Here is a 21,062-nt window from a genome sequence, read left to right as displayed (position 1 = left end):
TTTCCTCAGTAACATCTAATTTCATTTGACCACATTCCATTACCCAGCATCAGCTGATCTTATAATCTGTTTTTAAGAAACTATCCATTCTGTTCAATTGCTCTTCCAAGTCGTTTGTCATCTATGACAAAATTATAATGTCATCAACAAGGCTTAAAGTTTTTATTTCTTTTCAATGAACTTTAAGTCCCTTTTCAAGTATATCCTTGATTTTCTTCACAGCTTGCTCAATTTACTCATTGAGTATGAGGCCTATGCCAAAAGATTTTAGAAAAAAAATTCATGATTTTTTTAAATTTGTAATCAACTATTAAAACTTTTCAAAATACTTTCTTTAGTTTCCCTACCAGTAGATGTCACAATGGAGGCAGATGAGCTGGCGTGAGTAGAACAGCAGAGTAGTTCAGAAACCAGCCACAGGGGGCGCACAAATCGCATCATGGGCAAACCTGCTGATGCAAGTGTGTACTTGCACGTGGCAATAAGAGGAGCAGGCAATGCTCCTGCACAGTTAAACTGCTGCGGACCTAGCTTGGTGATTCATGCTGAGAGTTGTTATGTGCTTAGTCATTAGCCAGCAGCATGCTGAGCACACAGCTGGGCTTATATCCACACGGGTTAGGATGCTCTGCTTCCCATATTTATTTCAAATTTTGAGTTTGTTCCACTCACAGGGTTCTGTTCCCTAGTTATTCCCATGTTACCATCAGTCTGTGATGTACCTGCACCGACCGTGTTGAGTAATAATGTTGTCATGCCTTAGGCAGATGCTCAAGTCTCCATGAATGCTTATACATTCTTTCCATCTTTTGAAACCTCTTCAAAAATGTCTCAGTCCAAGTGGATTTAGGAAAGTCACTTGGAGCACTGTAGTATGCTCCTATAGCCTCTTCACTGGATGAAAAACATTGCCCATGAATGTTTTCCTTTGCCCTTGGAAAGACTAAGAGTCATACAGGGCCAGGTCAGGTGAACTGAGTAGGTGAGGGAAAACTTTTACCTTTCCCTTCTCCATGAAGTAGGTTGTTCTGGTAGCCATGTGTGCTGAAGCACTATCACATTGCAGAAAAGGTGCCCACTCTTCCACTTTGGGTGCTGTGACCTTTTTGTGATGATGACTTTCAGTAGACATTCAGTCACATACAGCTTAACATCAACTATGTGATCCGTGTGCATGGTTACACAGATGAGACGCACAATTGTGGCGAAGAAAGAGGTCGCCATGCTCTTTCCGGGATCCTACTTCTCCCAGTTTTTGTGGGTAGTTCCGCACCTGGAAAGCAGCATACTGAATGTTGCCTCTTTGTTTCACTGTCATAATGGTCACATAACAAAATTGTAAGTCTTTCTGGACCAGAGTTTGCTGAATTATTCAAGAATAAATTGACACCAGTCCATTCTTGACTGCTTTTGTGCTTCTGTCAGGGAATGTAGCACCTGATGAGTACATCTCTTGGTTAGGCCTATGCTTTCATACAGCTGCTTCTCTAATTTTCATAATGGTGGGATCTATATTTTCTATAGTCATGCATGCTTTTACAGCCTCGCTTTTGTCCTTCAGCTGTTCTTGTTTAGCCATTCACACTTTCTGTTCATCTCATTTTTTTTTTTTTTTACATTTGTGTTCCCTTTCACCTGCTTCATTTTCTGCATTTTCCAGGATTGTCTACAAGGCCTTATCTTTTTACCAATGTAATCAGCTGCTCCCTTCCATACTTCAACTCTCAAAAGCTACCCATTCATCTTCTATTGTATTCTTTTCCCCTGTTTCAGCCAATCACTGTCTAATGCTCCCTGTGAAACTCTCAACAACCACTGGTTCTTTCAACTTATTCCTTTATTTCATCATACATTCTTACAATCTCTTTATCATCCGTAAAGCTAGTTGGCATTTAAGTTTGTACTACTATGGTGGATATTGGCTCCATACCTATCCTGGATATGCATTCACTATGCTGTTTATATAGCTTACCTACACACCTATTTTATTATGCATTATATTGCTACATTACTGTTATTTGCTTTTGTGTCGACAACCTTGTTCTAACCTGGCCAGGAGTCCTGTTCCTCCTGCCACCACACTTCACTAATTCACACTACATTTGACTTCAACTTGTCCTTTTTCTCAAACCTACTTATCAAATTAAAAGTCTATCATTCCACACACTGAAACAAAGGTCACAGCTTTGTTTTCCTGGGTAGTCCTTCCCTGGAGATCTGAATAGGGGACTGTTATACCTCAGAATATTTTATTGATGAGAATGCCATCACCATTAAGCCATGCAGTACAACTACATGACCTCATGGGGGAAAAATAATTGTTATAGTTTCCCCTGACTTTCAGGCATCAGCATTACCAGAATAGCAAGGATATGTTGGTTAATGTTACAGTAATTCAGACTGTGGCCCCTGCAACTATTGAAGAGGCTATTGGCCCTCATCAGGAACCATGGATTAGTCCACTCTCTCTACAGATACCTCTTTGTTGTGATTACACGTACAGTACAGCATGCGAGCCACCCCACCACAGCAAGGTGCCATATTTCATGGGGGTATTTTATACTAAACTATGATGAAAGTTCAATTGCTAGACTAGTTGTACAATAAGGTACAAATAATATTTGGAAGTATGATGGCCCTTTGCCACACACAGGTTTGAACAGCCTGCAACATTCTGAATAAGGCTAACTTGCTATGGCCATCTGCTAATGCAGTGAGGTTCTTTCTTTGTGTGCCTTTGCTTCCACACAAAGCTTTCACTTCCACCATGTGACTGGACACCCAACTGCTGCAGCTGCTGGCTAACACAATCAAGACAATAGCCCCACATCTAGCTTTGCTCCCGTCAGCCTAATCTCATTTTCAGTTCTCTTCTCTTCAAGGCAGCAACACCAGAGTTCCATCCCTCATTTGCACTCTGATGGATGCGCCACAAGGCCACAAACTTTGTTTCTCAAATAGTGCAGTACACAGTACCAAGGCCATTCTTAGATGCTTGTTAAAAATTATCGGGATCCACCCGCAACGTGCTTTCTCTATGCCTGTAATGCAGTATAGTATGTAAAGTGCACATGACCACATGGATACTAGCCAAGATTTGGTTCCTGCCCATTGTGGCCAGTACACTCACATGAAGACCATGCACCATTCTATTGAGTCCTGCCCTGGCTGTTTCCCCATGACAAACACTGATCAATTCCATGTCTCATGGCAGGAAATCTGTGTCAGTTCTGGCGAACAATGAGTGACTAGCTACTATGTATACATACTGCCTCCAACATCATTTATAAAGTTTACATTTCAATACCCTGTGAGAGATGTTATTTTTCTCTTCGCCCCATGATATCAGAACTTGTGTTGGTATCTCATGCTGCCATGTTAGTGACTTTATTCTGTATCTCCACACTCAACGTGGACCGTGTGTAGAGTGTTTATTTCCTGCACTCCGAAGAATGCTATTCTTATGGTGCCTCCTGGTGGCACATATTTTTTAGTATTCTTCATATTAGCAAGTGACATTAATACCAAGCATCATTGTTTCAGGGTCCAATAAGAGCTATTACTTCTTGACATAATTACAGTGCTTCCTGTGGTAGTTTAGTTAATCCAATAAACCAGTTTGTTTTTGTCTTAAACCTCTTGTGAACATTGTTCATAGTGACAGTGTCTACCATGCTCATTCTCAGATGCTCAGTTTTACTGAATTTTATGTGGGTTATTAATCAATTTAGGTAAGGACCTAATATTAGCCATCCCTTCCTTTTGTGTGTGCATCATAGACTCCTGCTCCTGCTCGCACCACACAAGCTACTTCTCTTTCTGTCCTATGAACGCCAGCACACTAGGGCTATTATTTTATGTTTTTCACAATAAATTGTGTTCGTGCTATAGATGTTAAATTGTGTCCGTGCTATAGATGTTAGTGTGCCATGACTCATACTTTACTTCGAGCTTTGCAACACAAGCTATTTTTCTTTTGTGCACTTTGCATGTTTGCACCTGTCCAACCTAGAAACCATAGCTTCTGCCATCACGAAACTGAAGCCTCACTGTTCGCATTCACAGCTCCACCAACCGTCAATGTCATTGACAAACTGACCACACACCTCATAGAAACTGGAAAACAGCATGGGGGGGGGGGGGGGGGGGGGGAGGAGTGCCTGCAGACAGCTCGCAGTGACACGATGGCCTGGTGGCCCAGCACCCAGCGATGGACTCCACACATCAGCCTCGCATCTGTGACCTCTGCTATTTTGCCCAGCCTTGACGAGATGAAGCAGTACTGGATCTGGGTCCTCATTTCACTTGAGCAGTGCAGTGACCAGCAACCCTCATAATTCCTGTGCCACCTCGAAAGCCTGATGGAAGCACACAGGGTTTCTGACTGCTTCTTTTATATGTGTGGCTGCCTTGTGTTCCAGCCCCAACACAGACAGCTGTAGCATTGCACATGAATCACTGCCTCACCATACCACCAGCCTTGATGACAGATTCCACAAGAAGCTGACCTACCTGGTTGCGACTGCCGCCACTGAATGCCAAATGCATTCAAAATCTACATCTACTTGCATACTCCACAAGCCACCATAGTTTGTGTGGCGGAGAATATCTTGTAGCACTACTAGTTATTTCCTTTCCTGTTCCACTCGCAGACAGAGTGAGGGAAAAATGACTATTTATATGCATCCATATGAGCCCTAATTTCTCGTACCTGGTTTTTGTGATACTTATACAAAATGTATGTGGGCAGCAGGAGAATTGTTCTGCAGACAGCTTCAAATGCTGATTCTTTAAATTTTCTCAATACTCTTCCTCGAAAAGACTGTCGTCGCATTCCCTCGAGGGAATCCCATTTGAGTACCCGAAGCATCTCCATAATACCTGCATATTGTTCGAACCTACCGGTAACAAGTCGAGCAGTCTGCCACTGAAATGATTCAGTTTCTTCTTTTAAACTGACCTCACATGGATCCCAAACACTCGCAGTACTCAAGGGCAAGTCAAACTAGCGTCCTCTATGCGGCCCTCTTTACAGATAAACCACACTTTCCCAAAATTCTCTCAATAAGCAAAAGGCAATTATTCATCTTCCCCACCACAATTGCCACATGCCTGTTCCATTTCACATCACTTTGCAATGTTATGCTAGATATTCAGGGTGTTACAAAAAGGTACGGCCAAACTTTCAGGAAACATTCCTCACACACAAAGAAAGAAAAAATGTTATGTGGACATGTGTCCGGAAACGCCTACTTTCCATGTTAGAGCTCATTTTATTACTTGTCTTCAAATCACATTAATCATGGAATGGAAACACACAGCAACAGAACGTACCAGCGTGACTTCTAACACTTTGTTACAGGAAATGTACAAACTGTCCTCCGTTAGTGAGGATACATGCATCCACCCTCCGTCGCATGGAATCCGTGATGCGCCGATGCAGCCCTGGAGATTGGCATATTGTATCACAGCCGTCCACAATACGAGCACGAAGAGTCTCTACATTTGGTACCGGGGTTGAGTAGATAAGAGCTTTCAAATGCCCCCATAAATGAAAGTCAAGAGGGTTGAGGCCATGGAATTGGTCCGTGCTACCAATCCATCGGTCACCGAATCTGTTGTTGAGAAGCGTACAAACACTTCGACTGAAATGTGCAGGAGCTCCATCGTGCATGAACCACATGTTGTGTCGTACTTGTAAAGGCACATGTTCTTGCAGCACAGGTAGAGTATCCTGTATGAAATAATGATAACGTGCTCCATTGAGCGTAGGTGGAAGAAACTAAAATGAGCTCTAACATGGAAATTAAGTGTTTCCGGACACATGTCCACATAACATATTTTCTTTATATGTGTGTGAGGAATGTTTCCTGAAAGTTTGGCCATACCTTTTTGTAACACCTTGTATAATCAAAGTGACTGTATCAAGCTGCACCCAACTAATGCTGAATTGGAACATTGCAGGTTTGTTTTTTCTACTCACCAGCTTTAACTTACATTTTTCTACGTTAAGAGCTAGCTGCCATTCATCACACCACCTAGAATTTTTTTCCAAGTCATCTTGTATCCTCCTACTGGGACTCAACAATGACACCTTCCTGTACACTACAGCATCACCAGCAAACAGCCACAGATTGCTGACCACACTGTCCATAAGATCATTTATGAGGGTGGTCTGTAAACTTCTCGGCATGGTAGTGAAAACAAAAATTTATGATTTCAAAGACCATTTATTTTCCAACATAATCTCCTCTGATATCAATACATTTCATCCAGTGGTGCTCCAATGTCATTACCCCTCTCTGTAGTGTTCCTCCAGAAGTAGCTGCAGAGTACCCATCTACAGCAACAATGAGCTATTGACTGAATGAAAATTGCTGACCAGCGAGGAATTTCTTCAGTTTTGCGAATAGATGGAAGTTTTGTTAGAACTTAAGAGTAGCATACTCCAGTTAAGGTTTTAGATTTTTGAAGATAGTCAATCAAAAAAATTCCTTTCGCATCCGAATACATTCATGCCATGATTTTCCTTACCAATGGCACTTTCCTTTCTTTCTTTGGAGATGGAGAACCAGCTTCTATCCACTGTGTAGACTGCTGTTGGGATTCATGTGTATAGTGGTGAATCCCTTTTTCATCCACTATCACATTATCAATGCAAAAAATCACTTCCGTTCTTCTTAAAAAGCATGAAGCACTTTTTGGAAAATGTCACAAATTTCATTTGTCATCCACAGTGAACAGACATAGCACCCATTTTGTGCAAAGTTTCCTCATGTTCAATTCATGATGCAAGATGTGACTAACACATTCCTTTGATATCCCTGCAGCATTAGTAATTTAATGCGCCTTTAAATGCCCATCTTCCAGACTTATATCAATCACTTTGTTGATGATTTCCAGTGTCCTTTGCATGGGTCATTCTGGACACTTCCACAGCTATGTTTAAACTCAGCCGCCCATTTCTTCATGGTGTAAATTAAATTGAAAGTGAAGGGCTGCCTCATACATTTACAAGCCACAAACAAATTTTGGTCAGCATTAAATCTTCTTATATGAAGAATTTCATCACTGCATGATACTAGAATTCTTTTTAACGCTATATGCACCAAAACTGTTTCACATGACTGCCTACAGTCAATTGCTGCCTGGAATGGCTTGCAATTTTACATGATGGTTATTAACAAGTGCACCAAGGCACGGGGAAAAAAGTGATGTGAGTGATGCTGAAATCTCTGGGCGAGGCTAAGAACTTTTCAGCCAGTCCTCGTATGAATATAAACTTCCCTGGATCACTCCTGACAATATCTTTACCTCCAAGGAACACTCACCATTGAATACAACATACTGGGATCTATTACTTAAGAATTCTTCGAGCCATTCACGTATCCAGAAACCTATACCATATGCTCGAACCTTCATTAACAGTCTCCAGTGGTGCACTGTGTGAAATGATTTTCAGAAATCTAGAAATTTCGACTTTGCCTGTTCGCCCTTCATCCACAATTCACAATATATTAAGTGAGAAAAGGGCGAGCTGGGTTCTGCACAAACGATGCTTTCTAAAACTGCACTGATTTGTGGACATAAGCTTTTCGGTCTCAAGGAAATTTAATATATTCGAACCAAGAATATATTCTGGGATTCCGCAACAATCTGATGTTAGGGATAATGGTCTGTAATTTTGTCCGCTCTTTCTTTTACTCTTCTTATATCCAGGAGTCACCAGCACTGTTTTTCAGCTGCTAAGTAAGGGGTGAAGAGTACTATTTGTAAAACTGAATGTGATTCCAACTGGACCAGGTGACCTACTTTGTTTTTTAGCCGGCCGAAGTAGCCGAGAGGTTCTAGGCGCCTCAGTCTGGAACCGCGCGACCGCTATGGTCGCAGGTTCGAATCCTGCCTCGGGCATGGATGTGTGTGATGTCCTTAGGTTAGTTAGGTTTAATTAGTTCTAAGTTCTAGAGGACTGATGACCTCAGCTGTTAAGTCCCATAGTGCTCAGAGCCATTTGAACCATTTTAACTTACTTTTTTTCAACTCTTTCAGTTGTTTCTGTATGCCAGGGATGCCTATTACTGCACCAGGTGCCACCCATTGGCTGCCACACTGACAGCCACCCTACCTTAATCTCACCTTCACCAATCAGTGCACAGCTAATGACAAAATTGGCTCCTTCCTCCCCACCAGCCTGCAACAGCACCCAGCAGTGAGGAGTACACAACACATTCGCCTCCCTCAGCATCAATATGGCAATGCAGCAGATTACTCGTCTTGTCTCCAACCAATGCCAAGCTTGCAATGTTAGCTGTGAGCGCAATGACGGCCACAGTTCCTGACATCCTGCCAATGCCTCTCTGCTGGTACCATGAGTGCTTCAATCCCAGCACTCCTAACTGCAGAGAGTCCTGCTCTTGAGCTCCAAATGCCGACAGCCATTGGGAAGAGGCAAGCCCAGCTGCTGCTCAGGTTCCCAGCACCTGTTCATTTGCGACATCCACTCCTCCACACCATTCCCGATTGACACCAGCTCAGACCATCTATCTTCCCACAGAGTCTCTTATACAACCTTGGTGGCACCTCAGCAATCCTCCTGACAGCGGCGAAAAGCTTTACCACTACTACCTACATCGTGCTTCATTGTGTCCTTGATCTCAGCCTGCAATGGCATCTGCCCTGTTGCCGACGTCACCAACCATATTATTAGAGCAGATTTCAGTGGGTGCTATCTCCTGCTCCCTGAAGCCACCATCCAGTGCTTCACTGATGGCAATACCAGGAGATCAACTAAGTGCACCACCCATTTCAGTGTCTTCTTCTATGTGAAGCAGGTGGCATACTTTGGGCTCTATGCTGATTCCCTGGTGCAGTTTCCTGCTCTGACAGCCCTGTTCAGCACACCTTGGGAGGTCTGCCATTCAACTGCCCATTGCACTGATACCATACTAGGACCATCTGTCTTCTGCCAACTGTGGTCCCTAGCACTGAACAAGCTCAAGATCGCCAAGCCATAGTTTGATGAGCTGATTGCCACTGGTGTGCTGCATTCTTAAAGAGCCCATGGGCATCTGCCTTGTCCAAAGAAGGATCGTTCCTGGTGCACATGCAGTGATTATTGGATATTAAATGCCCAAAACATTCCTGACTATTATCCGATGCTACTCCTTTACAGCTACAATGCGCTAGCTGGAACTACAATCTTCAGCACAATCGACTGTGCCAACGTTTTCACTTGCCACAGATTTCACCCAGATTTCTAGTGCACATGCGGACATCCAGAAGACCACAATCATCATGCCATTTGGCCTGTGCAAGAGTGGCTTTATGACCTTCTGCATCCAACATGCTGCTAAAATGTGGCAACCTCTCCTGGTCAGCATCTCATGAGGCTTGCCCTGGTGCTTTGCCTAGTTTGATGACATCCTTGTTTTCTCTGCAACACCCAGAGAACACTGCAAGCACTCCACATAATCTCTGAATGCCTCCGGGACACCAGCACAATTGTCAATACAGCAAACTTCATTCTATGTTACATAGATTAAAAAACTGACCACCGAAAAAAAATTGAGATAGAACTAGATCTCTGAAATGTAGCTATAAGTAATGTTTATTCTAGAAACTTATTAGACACATTATTCAAAAATAAAACCAATCAAACACGTGCCAATCCCACAGATGAAATAACTTTAACCAGAGACAAAGACGAATCACAGAAAAACAATGTTCTTGTATGGCCATATCTAGGCATTATTTCCGACAAAATAACTCAGTGTTTCAAGAATACAAAATTATATGCCAGTTTGTAGAACCACTAACAATCTACAATGATTATTGAGACACATACCACATAAATCACAACCATTTTTGCAATCAGGAATCTACAAAATTAACTGTGAATAATGCCCAAAATTTTATACTGAACAAACAGGAAGAAAAGATAGTACATGATTTAAAGAACACACACAATAAGTGACAATAAGCCATCCACATTTGCTGCACACTTAAGACACCAACCGTAAAATACCTAATACAGACAGATCACTTCAAATATTTCATAAGTTACAGAAATGAAAAATCGTGCATGTAATGGAAGAAATTGACATTTACATCCATCTAAAAGATCAGTCCAACTGAGTTTTAAATGAGCAAAAAGAACTGTGAAATGGGAAATTCCAGTTCTATGCTGAAGCGTTATAGAACCATAGAATGTAAAATTATCACTATACTCATTAATAAATATGACTGTAATGGAAACATCATGCAACCATAAAGCAGTTTTTTCTCGACTCTCGTATTTCTCAGCACTGTTTCATTAGAGTAATGTGATGGCTTTTATATATCAGATCTTTGTACCAACTATTCAAAATTGATGTGCTCCTACAAAAAAAGAACAAATATATATACAAATATTTTAAAGAAATTACATACAGTCATATTTACAACATTGATGAATGAAAATTAAATATTACTGAGAACAAAAGCATATGCAGGTTAATTAACAAATTTCTCTAACTTAATTATAATCTTCCTAGTGTTAACTATGTTCAAACATGGGCCTTGCATATAAGAGCTTTGCAACAATTGCTCAAAAGTAACATGCTTCTAAAAGGGTGTAAAACATCTTGGATTTACTTTATGAGCATAACATGGAGTCATAGGAGTGATGATGTACATGGAATAATTTACTACTAAAAAAATCATCCATAAAGTAAGTTATAATGTGCCTAGTATATCTACAGATATGACTTGTTCCTACATCAAAATCACTGGTGTCACTAATGTATCCAATGTATAATGCTTCTGTTTTAGGTACTTGAAAATGGCCTAATGCTGAAATTGTACAATCATATATGAAATAAAAAGAATAGCAGCTGAAGGCATCACAAAATCTTTCAAAAAATTCATTGCAGCTGCAGGCCCTATCACACTGAAAATTACAGCAAACTGTGTCTTGTCAACAATTGGCATTCCTCAGCCATACCATACCATTGGCTCATGTCTCCTAACTGACAAGGTACAAGCTATCCTCAATTTTCCAGTCCTAAAACATTCAAGAACCTCTCCCACTTCCTCTGCATGTTGAACTTCTACTGCTGCCACCTCACCACATAAGAACTGCCTCTGCTATGCAGAGGCCACTCTGCACTACCCTTCGCAGTCAAACAAAGGTGAACGAGCCTGTTCCATGGACACAACAAATGGAAGACAGTTTTGCTCCCACCCAGCATAACTTGGCAGATAATATGCTGCCTGCCCCCCCTCCCCCAACCCAGTTGCTGCCCTGGCTGATATCAGCCATTTGGCCACTGGTGCCATCCTGCAGCAGCAAGTCAGCATCACCTGCCAGCTGTGTGTGTGTGTGTGTGTGTGTGTGTGTGTGTGTGTTTTCCTCCTGCAGGCTCTCTGTCACTCAATGGTGTTGAAGCACATACGACACGGAGCTCCTCTCCATCAATAAGGAAATCAAATATTTTCGCCCATCATGGTCTTCATTGACCACAAGCACAAGTCTATCATGTTTTCCCTCTAGAAAGACACTGACCTGTACTCCCCACATCAATTTGGGTACAGTTGTTCGTCTCTGAGTTTACTACCAAAATATGTCACATTATCAGAACTGACAATGTCATTGCTGACTCCTCAGCTACACCTGTGTTGTCACTTCATCCCTTGACTGCAAGGCACTTGGCTTTGTCTAGGAGCACAACCTGGAACTAGTCCACCTCCACCTGGAGACCACTTCCAGCCTCCATATCCAAAGTGTGTCAGCCCTGGCAAAGATAGCCGTATCTGGTGGAGCGTATCCACCAGCTCATGGTGCCCATTCCTGCCCACTGCATTTTGCAAGGCTGCATTCGACCAGTTATGCAACCTGGTGTGCGCACCCACACAGCACTGGTTACATAGCATTTCCTGTGGCCAAAGGGACTTCAAGACCATGGGACCGTACCTCCCCACCTATCAGCCTTCCGAGATTGGCCACCACGTACCTGCTCCCACTGCTGCCTTTTCAGACATCAAACATTGCTTGTTCCTGTTCAAATGGAACTCATCAGCCCTCTACCACCCTCTGATGGCTGCCAATATGTCCTCACCATGATGGACAGGTTTACCCACTGGCCTGAGGCAACACTGATACCCAGTCATTGCCACTCCTGTCTCTGAGTGGACTGCACATTTTAGCTGCTTGTCTCTTATCTCAATGGACCACAGGTGCCAATTTCCATCTTTGCTCTTGTGTGCCCTGATCGACCTCTACAGGGGTGACCTGCGCCTGATATCGAGCTACCGTACAGCTGCCAACGGCACGGTGGAATGGCTCCATACCTTACAGGTGACCCTTGTTTGTCACAAAATCTGTTGGACTGCTGCCCTGCCACTGATACTTTCAGCCACTGTATCACTCTCAAGGCTGACCTGGAGATGTCAGTCACTGACCTTGTCTAAAGGTGCCAGCAGACTTCTTGGAGACCAACAACACGCATGTGAATGACATCACGCCTGAGCCTACAACCCCCCCCCCCCCCCTCCCTCCACACCCTGTATTATGGTGAACATAGGGAATTCATCCATGGCAACTTTGGCTCATGCACTTATGTCATGCTGCTCACGATGTTCACCAGCTGCTGTTTTGCCCACACTACTCTGGCCTGCAATGGGGTCTGAAGTTGGATTCTTACATCTCCACGGCATCCCAATTGGCATCTCAATTGATAAGCTTAAGCCATCCTATATGCTGCTTGCCCTGACACCACTCAGATTGACCACCATTCTTGTCAACAACCCACAGACACACAAGTGCCGCCACCACCGACTCCCTCCAAGATGGTGACCTGGCACACCACTGCCAAGAACATTGCTGGAAACTCACTAAGTTACACTGGCGCCATCCCCAACACTATCCTTGGCTGCTGACAACACAGGCACCAGCATCCTCAATGTCTGGGGACACTCATGTCCCTGCTCCACTACCTCTTTTGTGGCCTAAACACGACCGAGCAATTTCATCTCTGCCACCCGCCAATTACACTCTCAATACAGCATTGCCTTCACCACTCCCACAGCAGAGCTATTTCACAAGTTCACAGTGGTGGCTCTGGACCTGTTGGTGGCTATATTCACACTGAAGGCACTGGCAATTCACGCTCACAATGCCCCTTGCATACTTTTTCATCTGTCAAATACAGGCAGTGACTCAGCAATGCTGCTATGCTCCTCCTCCACATTTTGTCCTCATGAGGGGAGGGGAATTGTGTTGTGGCCCATAACTTTTAGCTGTCCAGCCCCATTCTCTATGCACATGGCTCACTATGGTAGTGCAGTGAGGGTCTTTCTTCATGTGTGTCTGTCTGCTTCTGCCCAAAACGCTCGGTACTACCATGGGATTGAACACGAGTCTACAGTGGTCACTGGCTAAAAGGACCAAGACAATAGCTATGCACCTAGCTAGGCTTCCATAGGCCTAACACTGCTGCCAGTTCTCTGCTTCTCTCTGAGATTACAACAGTAGAGTTAAGTCCTGAGCACATGCCGCAACAGACATACCATATGTCTATGCAGATCATATTTCAAACAGTGCTGAACACAGTACCGAGTCCATTCTTGGATGCTTGTGCAAAAGTATCGAGATCACTCACATTATGCTGTTTCTACATCTGCAATGCAGCACAGTTTGTAAAGCAGTGCATCACACTGCAAAACACTTTATCCCACTGGCAAGTGCACGTGCCCATGAGAGTGCCAAGTGCACGTGCCCATGAGAGTGCTGGCCAAGATTTGATCTCCCCTCCATATTGGCCAGCACACTCACATGAAGACAGTGTATCATTCTATTTAATTCTGCTCTGGCCATTTCCCCATGAGAGATGTTAATCAGTTCTGCACCTCGTGGCAGCAAATTTCTGTTACTGTCAGTGAAATCTATGGGACTTGTTACTATGCATATGCATCACATCCAATATTGTTTGTAAACATCTCTGTTACCGCCATCGTCACCTCTGTCCATAATAAAAACCACTAACCACCAATACTACCTGCATTTTGACAGATGTCATCCCTTCCATACCAAAAAATCCCTTCCATACAGCCTGGCCACCCATTGATAACATATCTGCAGTGATGTGAACTCCCTTGCCCAGAATGCTGAATGTCTCATAAGAGCCTTCACAGACAGGCACTATTGCCCCCTAGTCTGCAAACAGATTTCCCATGCCATATACACACTCCCTCGTAATCACACAGCCACCAAAAATCACTTACAAAGATGCATCCCCCTCATCAGCATCATTTTCACAGCCCAAACTCACACCAACTTATCCATTTCCCTTTTGCAACCACATAATACTTTCATTTGTTCATTTCTCATGTCATTTCTCATTTTCGTAAGACCACACAATCCTAATGGACCTCTGCAGCAGATTAGAAAAGTATGCCTTTCCCTAGCTCTGAGGGCTGTTCAAAAAGTATCCAACTTTTATTTATAAAATCAATCTTTGTCCAGATACCATTGTTTGACACTAGTCACCTTCAATGTAGTCTCCTACAGCTTCTATACATCTTTCCCAACACTTCTGTCATGCTGGAAATTCTCTTTTGGCATGGTGCCCAGCTGCTGCATCAAATTCTGCATAACACTTACCCTGTCTGAAATTTGGTGCCTTTCATTATTCCACAGGTATTTCATGAAGACACCCTTTGTTTCCTATTAGTTGGGTAAGACTTGAACTGTTTTGCAGCACTGCCAGTGATATCATAAAATTTTAATTTTCTTATAAGAATACTATGATTCACACAGTCAAAAGCTTTTGACAGGTCATGGAAAATTTTCGAATATTTCTTTAAAAACTATCAAAAGTGAAAGTGGTTGCTAGTTTGATGGTATCACTTTGTCTGCATTCTTGTACAGAGGCTTCACATTTTAGCTGGTCTAGAAATGTTCTGCTGATAAGGGACTGATTACACAAATACCTTAAAACAGAACTCAACTCACATGAACATTCTTTGATTAACTTTGTTGATGTGTTATCATAAACACAAGAATACTTTGATTTTAAGGATTTTACGATGGATGCTACTTCTCTGGGAGAAGTGAGTGTCATTTCCATTTTACTGAAGCAATTGACAATATTATGAAAAGGACAGTTGCTACTCACCATATAGTGGAGATACTGAGTCACAAAGAGGCACGACAAAAATATTGTCAAACAAAGCTTTCGGCTAAACAAGCCATCAGGATAGTAACAGGAACACAGTCCTTGTTTAACAGGTTTACAACATTACATGCACTCGTTGGCAACGTCTCATTTATTTTGGAGCTATCTGCTCTTCTTCCTTTCTAGCCCTACCTGTCTTTATCTTCACCATATCCAATATACTTCTTATTTTGTTGCCTGATGTAATTGTCTTTTTTTTCTCATAATAAAGCTGCTTGGATTTCTTGCTTCAATATTTTGAAGTACTTTTTGTAACACATTACAATGCTATGATAAGAACTGTTCCTAAGTAGTAGATACTGTTTCCTTTCTGTCCCAAATGATACCTTTATTCCTAGTGCAATCCATGCTTAATTTTACACTTCTCATTGATTTGATTTTTCCTTTAGGGAAATAGATTTCAAATTATGAAGTAACTTTATTAACAAATGATTTGTACTTTTCACTTGAGTCATAAGTATAGCAAAGATCTATCCAGTTCATGTCTTTGAGCAGTCTCATATAGTCTCAGTTTTTGACTGATTTACTACCCACCTGTACTCAGCTTTAATAGATTTTATATCCTGACAAGTTTCAACATTTAACGTAAGATGCTGCAAGTCATGATCAGGTAGCCCACAATACATAATCTCATGACTACCCACTTACATGTGTTCACTTGTCAATGGCTAGCCAGCGATTGCTTGTGTCCACAGTCATGGACAAAATCATGCATTCACACTGTGTATGCTTACAAACATACAGAATGTGCACACCCCAATACCATTGTTGGTTTGAGCAATAAAAAATAAGGTCTGATACTTTTTGAAGATCCCTTGTAAAATCCACTGTACCTTAAATGTTATCTAATCCCCCCCCCCCCCCCCCCCCTCCTCCAATGGCCTAACTGTAATAATTCCCTTTGCTCGTTTCCAGAACTCACCCCTCCTTTCACAGTGCCCTTCACATTCTCAGATTCTGCAAGTTCCTATCCCTCACAAGCATGGTAATATAGAAACACGTATCCATGGCACAGTATCCCAGAGCCACCTCTGCTCCCTCAACAAGATACTGTTGCTGTGTGATCCTAACTACATATGCCACATCTCTAAAGTTGAAAGCCTTGCCCTCCAACATCTGGAAGAGCATTCCAAACACAATTATCCAATCTGCTGACATGCTGGTCCCACCTTTAAGCACCACTAACAATTAACACTCATCCCATCCACAGTGGAACCCTTTGTCAACCCTTCACAGCACCCGGAGCGCCTAACTGATCTTTCCAAAACTCCCTCCCAACACTCCACAAAATCCAGAACCCAAACAAAAGCAAAACACCATTGTTAAACTTTCCACAAAAAATTAAACTGAAGTGTTAGTCTTGTTCAAAGGCCTCACCTACATCCCCATACCCCAAGTTTAACCACATTGCCTACACCAAAAACCTACTCTCCTTCTCCTGATGCCTACAGTAGAAGTACCTCTTCAGAACAAATCCCTCCAACTGTAGCCAACATAATCCCAACGTTAAACGTTTCCTCTCCCAGTGCATATCACCATCAAATGATGACTCTTTCCCTCTCCCACCTAACCACGCATGATCACCTTCCAGGAATTTCTTACCTCCAACTCAGCTTCACCATCCTTCCCCAAGTCTCTTCCTGAGAACACTAATCTTTCAGTAGAAAAAAGGACAGCTATACATAGCCTCAAAACAGATCCTGACCTATCTATCCTCCCTGCTGACAAAGACTCCACCACTGTCATGATGAACCTCAGTGACTAACTATTAGAAGGCTTCCACCAACTATCTGACTACTCCACCTACAAAGCTTGTAGATCTGCCATAGTGATACCATACCAGAAATCCAATGTAACTTCTGATCCCTACTGAAATCTGCAGCTGCATCCCAGAACATCTCTTTCCTTGAGTCCATCGCCCCCCTCACCTCATTGACACCCTGCACACCCACCTTCTACAGGCTCCCCAAAATCCATAAACCCAAGAACTCTTGACGTCTCACTTATCCAATAACTGTGCTCCTACTGAAAGAATTTCTGCTCTTGTTGACCAACACTTCCAACCAATTTTCCAAAACCTGTCCTCTCATGTCATAGATACTAACCACTTCCTTCACTGACTCATCTCCATTTCAACACCTTTACATCCTAGAACTGTACTCATCACTGTTGGTGCCACCTCCCTCCACATCAACATCCCTCAAGCCCAGAGCCTTACCATTATGGAACACTACCTCTCCCACCGTCTTTCAGATTCCAAACCCGCCACCTCAATCCTCATGCACATTACGTACTACACCCTCATGCATAACTTCTTCTCCTTAGAGGAGAAGATACAAATCTTTGGAACAGCCATGGGCACCCTTATGGCATCCTCCTATGCTAACCTTTTCAGGTGCCATCCAGAGGAAACCATCCTTGCCTGCCAAACTCCAAATCCCTCATCTGGCTTAGGTTCACTGATTATACCTTCATAATCTGGACTCAGAACCAAGACACCCTAGCCTCATCCAATGTCAACCTCAACACCTCTCCCATCTGCGTCACCTGCTCAGCTCAATGTGTCACCTACATCCAGTTGACCTCCACATCTCTGATGGCTCCATCCATACCTCTGTCCATATTAAACCTACTAACCAGCAATAGTACTTGCATTTACAAATGTTGCCATCACTTCCACACCAAGAAATCCATCCCATATCTGTAGTGTCGAGAATTCCCTTGCCAGTACGATGAAGGTCACACAAGGCCTTCAGAGACAGATGCTACCTCCTCCTCCCCCCCCCCCCCCCAACTCCAAACCTACTCCATAATCAGATTCCCCATGTGATACCCTCACATCACCCCAAGAATCAGCTCCAAAGGAGCACCTCCCTCATCTCCTGAGAGCACTCTGGACTAGAACAACTGAACCACACTGTTGCCAGTTCTTCCATTATCCATCACCATGCCTTGAAATGAGGAACAAACTACCCCAAGATCCCTTCAACCCCCCCTAAATTGGTGTTCTATCACCCACCCAACATCCACATCCTAGTCCATCCCTATGCCACTGTTACTTCCAGACCCTCATTACAAGGATTATATCCCTGTGGAAAATCGAGATGCAAGACCTGCCCAATCTGCTCACCAAGCACTTTCTACTCCAGATCAGTCAAAGGCTTATCCTATTCCATGAGAGGCTGGGCCAGCTGTGAAAGCAGCCATGTCGTATACCAACTCTGCTGCAATCACTGCACTGGTTTTCATGTCACAATGACAACCAAACAGATGTCCAATGGGATGAATGGCCACTGTCAACCTGTGGCCAAGAACAAATTAAATCACTCTGTGGCTAAACATGCAGCTGAGCACAACATGCTCAATTTTAATGGCTGTTTCACGACCCGGGCTACCTGAACCCTTCCCTCCACCAGCAGACACTTCTGAACTATGCAGATGGGAATGGAAGTTACCCTTGCAAAACATTCTTCGCTCCTGCAACCATCATGGCCTCAATCTCTGTTAACTAACTGTCCCAACACTCTCCACCCAACAGCTTTCACTTCCTCCATCTTGTCACTCCTTCCACCGGCTCTGACACCTGTGCATCATATGTCTAGTGTGGGGCTCTGCTACCCCTCCCTCCCACATTCCTAGCCAGAAAACTGGCACTTAGTTACATGTTCCATACATCACCTGAATGATTCTTTTATTGAAATGATGTGTAACTAGTCAGATTACAGGGCATACATACATGACAGGTGTCAACATTAATGATTGCACTATTTTATTAGTCCTACTCATGTCACTACACTTAAAAACAAGTTTTTTTTTTTCAACTCATGTTATCGTGATAATTATCAAACAATTTTGTTGCTGCATATTGGACTCCTTTCTGAGCCACTGGCAGCTTTAATAATGGGTAAAAATGGTCATTTTTCCCTCTAGTTTTCTAGGTATGGACAGACTGTTCTTATCAAACTGTGATGGATTATTTATGATGAATTTCATTAGTGAATATATCTATTATGATACAGTTAAAGCATCTAGCTCCTTGAAGAGATACCCACATTGTGTCTGTGGATTAATGCCACATACTACTCTTAACCGCTCAATTGCAATCAAGACTCACTTCCTGAGATACCCCAGAAAGTTATTCAATAATACAGTATTGATTGAAAATATGCTGCTTCCCTCCCCTAATGGTCTACTTCATTCCTAAAGTATTGACATTCTAACAGCACTTTTCTAGCATGAAAATGGAACTACTAAATTTTAGAATGAAAATTACACTGAAAACAAAATTATTATTAACAATACATTATTATTACATTATACAATTGTATTAGTAACTGTAATAATGACGATAATAAACAGAATAAGAATTCAACATGCAAGTCTGACAATGGGCAAGGAAAGGGAGAGGGTAAGCCTTAATTTATTTAGTAGGAACCCTTCAGAATTTGCCTGGAATGGTTTCATAACAGCTGTTCAGGCAAAATAAGCCTGTCTTCTGTTTATATTATGAAAATAAAATTGGGAGACGAACACAAGAACAATGAATAAATAATAGAGCACCTTTAATAACAGAATGAAGCAAAAAACCACATGAAAACAATCTGATTTACAATTACATTCATTCATGTATCTTAAATCTATATAACACAAAAAAGCAGATTTAAATTATTCTGACTGGAGATTGGAGAAGTCTGACAGGAGAAAAGCCTTGAACTTGAGTCTGTAAACTTGTGATTTGCCACTCACAGTCATCACCTCTTACAGTCGTGTATCAATCATGTATGTTGCACAGTGCTTCAGAGTATTTGGGTAGTTACACATGTGCACACAAAGTAAAGTTCTTCTGTCTTTTACCCACTGAATGGATGCTGGTGTTCACATTAAACAGTTTCAGCCTATCTGTCACATATTTCATATGTGATACAATTTATTGTTATATAATGCAAGAATTTCCAACTTCTAACCTTCGTGAATTAACAACAGGTGTGACTCATATTGTTTGCTTTTTGGCTAAAATATTTTTTTCTGGTTAAACTAAGTGGTCTTAAAAAATATCCAATAAATTGAGTGACTATTTAATGGTACAAAACTTGTACTTTAACAACTTATCTTTCTTCTCCCACACCCCCTACTGTATCGCGTGTGTCTTGTTTCACTCAAGGTTCTGGAGATATATCCTTCCTCCTCTTATCTCATTCATCCAACTGTACATTTGGCTCTCCCTGGATTTCAGTTTATAGCAAATGAAAGTGTAAAATGTACATTTTCCCCAATGAAACGGTCAGATATAGAACAATTTTTGCAATCAAATGAGCTGTGAGGTTATTGCTAGTTTAATATAACTCTGAAAATACTTACAGGTTCAACTTTTATTACCACAGAATTGTCAGGCTGAAATGTTAGCACTTCTTTTCCTCGGTCAACAGGTTTCATCTCTTGCAATCTTGGCATCTCCTATAAAGATTTAAAAATCATTATCTGATCACATTAAAGGCATCAAAATAGGTAGATTCAAAATCAAAATGAGAGAAACAAGCTGTTTTATAAAGACAAAATATTTCTGATATCGGTCAGAAAAAACTAACAATGGGGAAAGAAATTAAAACGAGATTCTTCTGGAGAGACAATAGATATAGAAAGATGGTATGAAAGATCAGTAACTTGTTTACTTATTAGCTATGGATCCTGCATGCCAAATCTTTCATTAATACAAGTGCAAACTAACCTTTAAAAAAAAAATGCTAGAACACTAACTGTACAAATGGACAGCCATTTGTTGTAGACTGTTTGAACATATTCTTAGCTCAAACATAATGAGATACCTCAAACAGAATGATATCCTCCATGCCA

The 21,062-nt window shown here is 42.1% G+C and overlaps 1 protein-coding gene across 2 annotated transcripts in view; it reads right to left on the bottom strand.

Annotated features, from left to right (window-relative positions):
• Positions 1-21,062, bottom strand: part of LOC126335026 (uncharacterized) — a 75,374-nt gene that overhangs the window by 17,265 nt on the left and 37,047 nt on the right. For both annotated transcript variants that reach the window (XM_049997866.1, XM_049997867.1), the window contains exon 2: positions 20,571-20,666. In XM_049997866.1, the coding sequence (XP_049853823.1) occupies positions 20,571-20,666 (96 nt within the window). The remainder of the gene's footprint in view (positions 1-20,570; positions 20,667-21,062) is intronic.

The sequence above is a fragment of the Schistocerca gregaria genome, chromosome 2, assembly GCF_023897955.1.
Source record: "Schistocerca gregaria isolate iqSchGreg1 chromosome 2, iqSchGreg1.2, whole genome shotgun sequence".
NCBI classification, from domain to species: Eukaryota; Metazoa; Arthropoda; class Insecta; order Orthoptera; family Acrididae; genus Schistocerca; species Schistocerca gregaria.
Note: the sequence above shows the minus strand (reverse complement) of the source record. Positions and strands in the feature narration are given on the sequence as shown.